This window comes from Mustela putorius, unplaced genomic scaffold, assembly GCF_011764305.1.
Source record: "Mustela putorius furo isolate JIRA1106 unplaced genomic scaffold, ASM1176430v1.1 tig00003963_pilon_pilon_pilon, whole genome shotgun sequence".
Taxonomy (NCBI): Eukaryota; Metazoa; Chordata; class Mammalia; order Carnivora; family Mustelidae; genus Mustela; species Mustela putorius.
Genome location: NW_025422107.1, coordinates 35,290 through 44,711, shown reverse-complemented (window position 1 = coordinate 44,711; position 9,422 = coordinate 35,290). Strand labels below are relative to the sequence as shown.

Here is a 9,422-nt window from a genome sequence, read left to right as displayed (position 1 = left end):
TAGTTTGTATAGGGAGTCTCTCATGGATTTCTTTAGACAATCATTTTCTGTGAACTCTTTCAATTTTGTTCTTTCTCTTTCAATTCATATATGGCAATAATTTCTTCTAGTGTCCTCTTCACAAATAGGACCACATTTCAAGTTTATGCTGAAGACTCAATATAAATTCCCTGCTGTATATGGATAAGTGGCCACATCTCCCAGGGGTACCATGACATAAGCTCTGATCCACAACTCCTGCTGAGTTATTTATCTTTCTTTACCTCTGTAATACCATTTCTTTCTTTTAGATTTGGCTATATATATTTCTCTTCCTTTAGTAACTAGTATAGATAGTCTATGTGTTTTAATAGGGATTTGATGTATCAATATCAGCTGTCTGTCATATTGTCAACATGGTCTCTGTAATGCTCTACTGCTCTACCATTTCAGATAATCATAGTTTCTGAGACACCCCATTTATTGAACCACCACAACTCTGAAATAACATGATTCTGTGTACACAGGTTTAAAGGGCATTTAAGAGAAAAAAATCCAATTTGTTTACGTGAAGAGATGAAAAAGAACAACATTTTTAGGGGAAGGTAATTTTACCTGCTTCCCCTTACCTACCATATAATTTCAGTGTGTACTATAGGAGACACTGAGAATTAGTAATTAACTTAATTACAGATAGATTAAATTATTGAGGTCAAGATCTCTTTAGAAAACTTAATGAATTACTGGGGAGCCTGGGCATCTCCATCAGTTAAGCATCTGTCTTTGGCTCAGGTCATGATGTCAGGGCCCTGGGATTGAGCCCAGGGTCTGGGTCCCTGCTCAGTGGGGAGTCTGTTTCTCCCCCTTCTTCCGCTTCTCTCTGCCCTTGATCACTCACTTCTCATTCTCTCTCTCTGTCTCAAATAAATAAATAAATATTTAAAAAACCAGAAAACTCTGTGAATTACTTAGTCTGTCTGGGCTACAGTAACAAATACATGTAAAATATGTAACAGTTTAAGCAGAATAAAGTTATATCTGTCACATAGTGGCACTAGTGGATGTGCATGATGGTGAGTGAATGAATGAAGAGTACTGGAGACACAAGCTCGTTGCACCATGTGATTCCACCATCCCTTTAGCCTCCAGGCCATTTGAATCCAGCTGGCCCAAGGGGACAGAGAATTTGGAGGAAGAGCAGAACTCAATATATAGATTGAGAACTCAGTCACATGCCACTCTTCAGTGTAAGGGAGGCTGGAGTCACTCACATGTGACTGAGCTAGAACTCAGTCACATGCCACACTTCAGTGTAAGGGAGGCTGGAGTATGTAGTCTAGCCCGGTCTCCAGGAAGAAGAGAACAAAGCAGATTTGGGTAATATCCTAGTAGTCTTTGACACACTTAGTATGCCTCAGAATTCAGGTGAATGAAAAGAGGGAATCTTCTTTATTGGAGAAACTAGGGAGCACTACAATATTTCAGGTAGGAATTGATGGTGGTCAAAGCTAAAGCACTGAAACAATAAGTAGGAAACTTATGTATGAATTATTTAAAATGAAGAATCAACAAGATCAGATATCAATGTGAGGGACAACCTAAGTGACAATACCTGGTAGCATCCTCCGTGTGAGAAGCCATGGAACAAACCTGGTTATAGTCAAACTATTGAATACGAATGTATTGGTACATAAAATAATATTCCAAGAAATCTCCATAAGGGAGATTAAAAATAAAAAAGATAGGGTTCTCTTTCTCAAGTATTCCATTGTCTACTCAAGAAAGATGTGCAGAGGATGAGATTCAGTCAGACATGTTGGTGGGATGGCTGGTCATGGAAATTAGAAGAAAAGATCTGGTCTGTACATAGAGACCTAGAGTCTACTAAGCAGGGGATGAAGCCACAATGGAATTGGATGAGTCATTAGAGGAAATAATTTAAAAAATGGGAAGAGAAGATCAAAGAGAAAAATATTCTGATACCACAAATTTCAGGGCTTGGAATAAAGATGAAACCTATTGAAGGAAGTGGTAAATGTCTACTTTCAAAATTGGAGAGTAAACACCCAATTCTTCCTTTGCTACGACCTAAGCCCAGTAGTCTTAAAGTTTACAATCTTCCATGCCAGTTCAGACAGACACCAGTTACCTCCTAGCTCTGGGTTCATTCTCAGTCTAGTCAGTGGAAGAATTTCTGATTGTTCACAGTGTTTTTGTACTAACCACTCCACTGGAGAGATTTTTTCAAAGACTCTGAAACATTGTCCTTTCATTTCCATGTGTAATAAAACTAGTATGTGATTCTGCAATCTCCATTAAGTTGTAAGGTGCTACAGACCAGAGACTATATCATATATGACTAAATGGATGAATAAACTGTTTTTCAGATGTTTATAATTTTTCTGCAAAGCTTAACAAAATTTCTAGCACATGGAAATTAGGTACACTGACAAACAGGGAATCCCCCCCAACAATTAATTGGATTTAGCACACCTAAGTATAGACACAAAAATCACAGGGGTCAAAAGAGGTGATTTAGGAAGACCATTACACACAGTAACTTTACTAATAATTCTGGATTCCTCTCCTCTTTCTTCTGAAGGATCCATGAGAGGATGAGAGGAGACAACGAGTCCTTTACCCTTGGTTTCATTCTCCTGGGAGTCAGTGGTCAGCAGCAACAGGAAGACTTCTTCTTCATCCTCTTCCTGTTCATTTACCCCATCACACTGATTGGGAATCTGCTCATCATCTTGGCCATTCAGTCTGACATTCGCCTTCACAACCCCATGTATTTTTTCCTTGCCAATCTCTCCTTTGTTGACATCCTCTTCTCCTCTGTAACCATCCCTAAAATGCTAGCCAACCATGTCTTAGGCAGCAAGGCCATCTCCTTTAGGGGATGCCTAACACAGATGTGTTTCATGATTGGCATGGCTAACACAGACAGCTACATCCTGGCTGTGATGGCGTATGATCGTGCTGTGGCCATCAGCCGCCCACTTCATTACACAACAATTATGAGCCCATGGACATGTGTCTTCCTAGTTGTTGGGTCTTGGGTGGTTGGAAATACCAATGCCCTCTCCCACACTCTGCTCACAGCTCGTCTGTCCTTCTGTGGCAGCAAGGAAGTAACCAACTTTTATTGTGACATTACCTCTTTACTCAAGCTATCGTGTTCTGACACCTACTTTAATGTGAAGATGATGTACCTAGGGGTTGGTGTTTTCTCCGTGCCATTACTGTGCATCATCATCTCCTATGTCCAGGTCTTTTCCACAGTCTTACGGGTTCCATCCACCAAGGGTGTGCTCAAAGCCTTCTCTACCTGTGGTTCTCACCTCACAGTTGTCTCTCTGTATTATGGGACAGTCATGGGCATGTATTTCCGCCCTCTGTCTAGTTACAGCCTAAAGGATGCAGTGATAACTGTGATGTATATCGCAGTGACCCCAATGTTAAATCCTTTCATTTATAGTCTGAGAAACCGGGACATGAAAGCTGCCCTGGGGAAACTCTTCAGCAAGACTCTCTTCATAAACAGTGTGAGATCATTGAAGAGTTAATTGGAGTCACCAATTAGGATGCACTTAGAATCCAGCCCCAATATCCTCCCCCTCCAAGAAGCCACCTTTTTCTACCAGGCCAAGGCCACTCAAGTCTGCAGACTTCCATTTGATCTTGTCAGGTTCCAGAGTAGAAGTGGTGTCAGCAATATGTAGCTTCACCCTTTCAGACATCAGGTATAATTGAGTAAGAGTCAATATTATCTTTGAATATCACTTTTTGTTAGGATTCTCTTTCTTTTTTTTTTTTTAAGATTTTATTTATTTATTTTACAGAGAGAAATCACAAGTAGGCAGAGAGGCAGGCAGAGAGAGAGAGAGAGGAGGAAGCAGGCTCCCTGCTGAGCAGAGAGCCAGATGCGGGACTCAATCCCAGGACCCCGAGATCATGACCTGAGCCGAAGGCAGTGGCTTAACCCACTGAGCCAGCCAGGCGCCCCAAGGATTCTTTCTTTCTAGGTTTTTATGTAATATTGAATTCCCTCCTTATGGAATTCATTTATTCATTCTCTTAACCTCATCTATTCCACCTTCTCTCCTTTGCCCTAACACTTTCATCTTTGGAAGGGGCATTAAGTTTAGTCTCATTCACTTGTAGGCAGCAATGCCTGTCTAACTAGTCCCTCTCTATCCGTCCACTTTATTCAGATAAGGCAATGTTACATAAGTACAGATCTATAACAACCTTCCTCATCCCCTGTTCCCCAGATCCACCAGAAAAAAACAGTCAGGACACACCATTAGCCCTTCTCATGTTCATGTTGTGTGTGAGCACACTCTTGGGAAGCCAGCCCTTCATACATCATCTCCACCCATTTCAGACCATCAATGTTTTAATTGCCAGTTCCAATTTTCTATCAAGCTTGTACTCTAAAGAGGATATCTGTCTGCTTACTGCTGGACATTATGGGCTATAAAATGTGCTACTTGCTATGAAGAAATGATGGAGAGCCACACAAAATGGTGCAATAGCTTCTCTTCTGGTTCTTTTACACACTTTGAGTTTCTGCATCTACTACCAGGTGAGGAAAGCCTAGTCCAGAGTAAGTGTCTACTCCTATTAGGACCCAAGTGTTGGCTCCTAGGGCTACCGACATCAGTCTCACTTGTCAGCTGAAGTCAGGGCCTTCCCCACAGAGCAGATGCTGTGGAACCATCTGTAGTCTCTATCTCTTTTGCTAACAGACAGAACAGTTCTTACTGGCATTTTGTGCCTTACAAAGTATAAGAAAAATATGCCTAGATTCAGGCCACCTCTACATTATTGCAGGACTCTACGTCTACTCATTTCATAGACCCAGGTGGCCACCTCAAGTGAGTGCTTCAGGATATCTACTTGCCCATTCAAAAATCCTTTCGAACTTGGAAGTGAGTTCTGATGGGTTTTCAACTCATCCTACTTTAATGCATTCCTCAAATTCCCACTGAGATTACTATAGTGCTGATCCTGATATGAAGATCTTTTTAACAGGACAGCTTGCCAATGTCCTTCTGCTGGGCCACATATAATTAGGCAATTGGTAACTGCCCATGAGTCAGTAAAAGCCTAAATTTTTAGGCTTTTACCAGTGTGCAGTCTGTGTCATATTCTGAATCTACAGCTATTGCAAATTTTTTTTTATTTTTTTAATATAATTTTTTATTTTTTGTAAACATATATTTTTATCCCCAGGGGTACAGGTCTGTGAATCACCAGGTTTACACACTTCACAGCACTCACCAAAGCACATACCCTCCCCAATGTCCATAATACCACCCCCTTCTCCCAAACCCCCTCCCCCCAGCAACCCTCAGTTTGTTTTGTGAGATTAAGAGTCACTTATGGTTTGTCTCCCTCCCAATCCCATCTTCTTTCATTTATTCTTCTTGTACCCACTTAAGCCCCCATGTTGCATCACCACTTCCTCATATCAGGGAGATCATATGATAGTTGTCTTTCTCCGCTTGACTTATTTCGCTAAGCATGATACGCTCTAGTTCCATCCATGTTGTCGCAAATGGCAAGATTTCATTTCTTTTGATGGCTGCATAGTATTCCATTGTGTATATATACCACATCTTCTTGATCCATTCATCTGTTGATGGACATCTAGGTTCTTTCCATAGTTTGGCTATTGTGGACATTGCTGCTATAAACATTTGGGTACACGTGCCCCTTTGGATCACTACGTTTGTATCTTTAGGGTAAATGCCCAATAGTGCAATTGCTGGGTCATAGGGCAGTTCTATTTTCAACATTTTGAGGAACCTCCATGCTGTTTTCCAGAGAGGTTGCACCAGCTTGCATTCCCACCAACAGTGTAGGAGGGTTCCCCTTTCTCCGCATCCTCGCCAGCATCTGTCATTTCCTGACTTGTTGATTTTAGCCATTCTGACTGGTGTGAGGTGATATCGCATTGTGGTTTTGATTTGTATTTCCCTGATGCCGAGTGATATGGAGCACTTTTTCATGTGTCTGTTGGCCATCTGGATGTCTTCTTTGCAGAAATGTCTGCTCATGTCCTCTGCCCATTTCTTGATTGGATTATTTGTTCTTTGGGTGTTGAGTTTGCTAAGTTCTTTATAGATTCTGGACACTAGTCCTTTATCTGATATGTCGTTTGCAAATATCTTCTCCCATTCTGTCAGTTGTCTTTTGATTTTGTGAACTGTTTCCTTTGCTGTCAGCTATTGCAAATTTTTAATCTTTAGCTATATGTGGCTGTAGAACCCTTGAAATGTGCTGAGTAAATTGAAATGTGTTGTGAATGTAAATTACACTCGATTTTGATGATGATAAAATATCAATACTATTTAAAAATATTGATTGCATGTTGAAATGACAATAATTTGGACATATTGGGTTAAATAAATATATTATCAAAACTATTTTCACGTGTTTCTTTTTCCTTTTTTCTCCAGGTTTATTGCTCATCTATTCATAAAACCAACCCTTCTTTCACTGGTCTTCTATTATTTTCTTGGTCTCTATTTCATTTATTTCTGCTCTGATCTTCTTTGCTTCCTTCCTTCTGCTAGCTATAGGCTTAGTGTATTCTTCTTTTTTGTTCCATGAGGTATAAAATTAAGCTGTTTAATTGACATTTTTATTTTCTTTTAACATATTATTGCTATAAACTTCTCTCTACATATGCTTTTGCAGAATCCCATGGGTTTTGATATATTGTATTTCTATTTCCACTCATTTTCAGTATTTTTAAAATTTTCCCTGATATTAATTTTTATCTTTTTAAAAATTTTTTATTATTTTATTAACATATAATGTATTATTAGCCCCAGGAGTACAGGTCTGTGAATCTCCAGGTTTACACACTTCACAGCACTCATCTTAGCACATACCTTCCCCAATGTCCAAGACCCAACCACCCTCTCCCTACCACCCTCCCCCTGACAACCCTCAGTTCGTTTTGTGAAATTAAGTCTCTTATGCTTTGTCTCCCTCCTGATCCTATCTTGTTTCATTTATTCCTTTCCTACCCCCCAAACCCGCCATGTTGCCTCTCAACTTCCTCATGTCAGGGAGATCATATAAAAATTGTCTTTCTCTGATTGATGTATTTCGCTAAGCATAATACCCTCTAGTTATATCTACGTCATTGCAAATGGCAAGATTTCATTTCTTTTGATGGCTGCATAGTATTCAATTCTATATATATATATATATATAATCTCTTCTTTATCCATTCATCTATTGATGGACATCTAAGTTCTTTCCATAGTTTGGCTATTGTGGACTATGCTGCTATAAACATTCGGGTGCACATGCCCCTTCAGATCACTACATTTGTATCTTTAGGGTAAATACCCAGTAGTGTAATTGCTGGGTGATAGTGTAGCTCTATTTTTAACTTTTTGAGGAACCTCCATATTCTTTTCCAGAATGGTTGCACCAGCTGGCATTCCCACTAACAGTGTAGGAGGGTTCCCCTTCTCCACATCCTTGACAGGATCTGTCATTTCCTGACTTGTTAATTTTAGCAATTCTGACTGGTGTGAGGTGATATCTCATTGTGATTTTGATTTGTATTTCCCTGATCCAAGTGATGTGGAACACTTTTTCATGTATCTGTTGGCCATCTGAATGTCTTCTTTGCAGAAATATCTGTTCGTGTCTTCTGTCCATTTCTTGATCAGATTATTTGTTCTTTGGGTGTTGAGTTTGATAAGTTCTTTATAGATTTTGGATACTAGCCCTTTATCTGTTATGTTGTTTGCAAATATCTTCTCCCATTCTGTCAGTTGTCTTTTGATTTTGTTAACTGTTTCCTTTGCTGTGCAAAAGCTTTTGATCTTGATGAAGTCCCAATAGTTCTTTTTTCCCTTGCTTCCCTTGCTTTTGGCAATGTTTCTAGGAAAAAGTTGCTGCAGCTATGGTCAAAATGGCTGCTGCCAGTGTTCTTCTCGAGGATTTTGATGGATTCCTTTCTCACATTGAGGTCCTTCATCCCTTTTGAGTCTATTTTAATGTGTAGTGTAAGGAAATGATCCAATTTCGTTTTCCTGCATGTGGCTGTCCAATTTTCCCAACACCATTTGTTGAAGAGACTGTCTTTTTTCCATTGGACATTCTTTCCTGCTTTGTCGAAGATTAGTTGACCATAGAGTTGAGGGTCCATTTCTGGGCTCTCTATTCTGTTCCATTGATCTATGTGTCTGTTTTTGTGCCAGTACCATACTGTCTTGAGGATGACAGCTTTGTAACAGAGCTTGAAGTCTGGAATTGTGATGCCACCAACTTTGGATTTCTTCCTCAAAATTCATCTGGCTATTAGAGGCCTTTTCTGGTTCGATATAAATTTTAGGGTTATTTGTTCCATTGCTTTGAAAAAAATGCATGGCATTTTGATAGGGATTGCATTAAACGTGTAGATTGCTTTACGTAGCATAGACATTTTCACAATATTTGTTCTTCCAATCCAGGAGCATGGAACATTTTTCCATTTCTTTATGTCTTCCTCAATTTCTTTCATGAGTACTTTATAGTTTTCTGAGTACAGATTCTTTGCCTCTTTGGTTAGGTTTATTCCTAAGCATCTTATGGTTTTGGGTAAATTGTAAATGGAATTAACTCCTTAATTTCTCTCTCTTCTGTCTTGTTGGTGAATAGAAATGCAACTGATTTCTATGCACTGATTTTATGTCCTGACACTTTACTGAATTCCTGTACAAGTTCTAGCAGATTTGGAGTAGAGTCTTTTGGGTTTTCCACAGGAAGTATCATATCATCTACAAAGAGTGATCGTGTGACTTCTTCTTTGCTGATTCAGATGCCTTTAATTTCTTTTTGTTGTCTGATTGCTGAGGCTAGGCCTTCTTCTACTATGTTGAATAGCAGTGGTGATAATGGCCATCCCTGCCATGTTCCTGACCTTAGGGTAAAAGCTCTCAGTTTTTCTGCATTGAGCATGATATTCGCTGTGGGTTTTTCATAGATGGCTTTGATGATATTGAGGTATGTACCCTCTATCCCTACACTTTGAAGAGTTTTGATCAAGAAAGGGTGCTGTACTTTGTCAAATGCTTTTTCAGCCTCTATTGAGAGTATCATATAGTTCTTGTTCTTTCTTTTAATAACGTATTGTATCATATTGATTGATTTTCAGAGGATGAACCAAACTTGCAGCCATGGAATAAATCCCACTTGGTTGTGGAGAATAATCCTTTTAATGTTTTAATGATCCTATTGGCTAGTATTTTGGTGAGAATTTTCGCATCTGTGTTCATCAAGGATATTGGTCTGTAATTCTCTTTTTTGATGGGATCTTTGGTTTTGGGATCAAGGTAATGCTGGCCTCACAGAACAAATTCAGAAGTTTTCCTTCCATTTCTATATTTTGGAACAGTCTCAGAAGAATAGGAATTAATTATTCTTTA

At 39.3% G+C, this 9,422-nt stretch overlaps 1 protein-coding gene across 1 annotated transcript; it reads left to right on the top strand.

Moving 5' to 3' along the window:
* Positions 1–2,594: 2,594 nt before the first annotated feature.
* Positions 2,595–3,548, top strand: LOC101685017 (olfactory receptor 1A1-like). The gene has a single exon (XM_004782400.1). It carries the CDS (start codon positions 2,595–2,597, stop codon positions 3,546–3,548), a length of 954 nt encoding a protein of 317 aa, XP_004782457.1.
* The last annotated feature ends 5,874 nt before the right edge of the window (positions 3,549–9,422 follow it).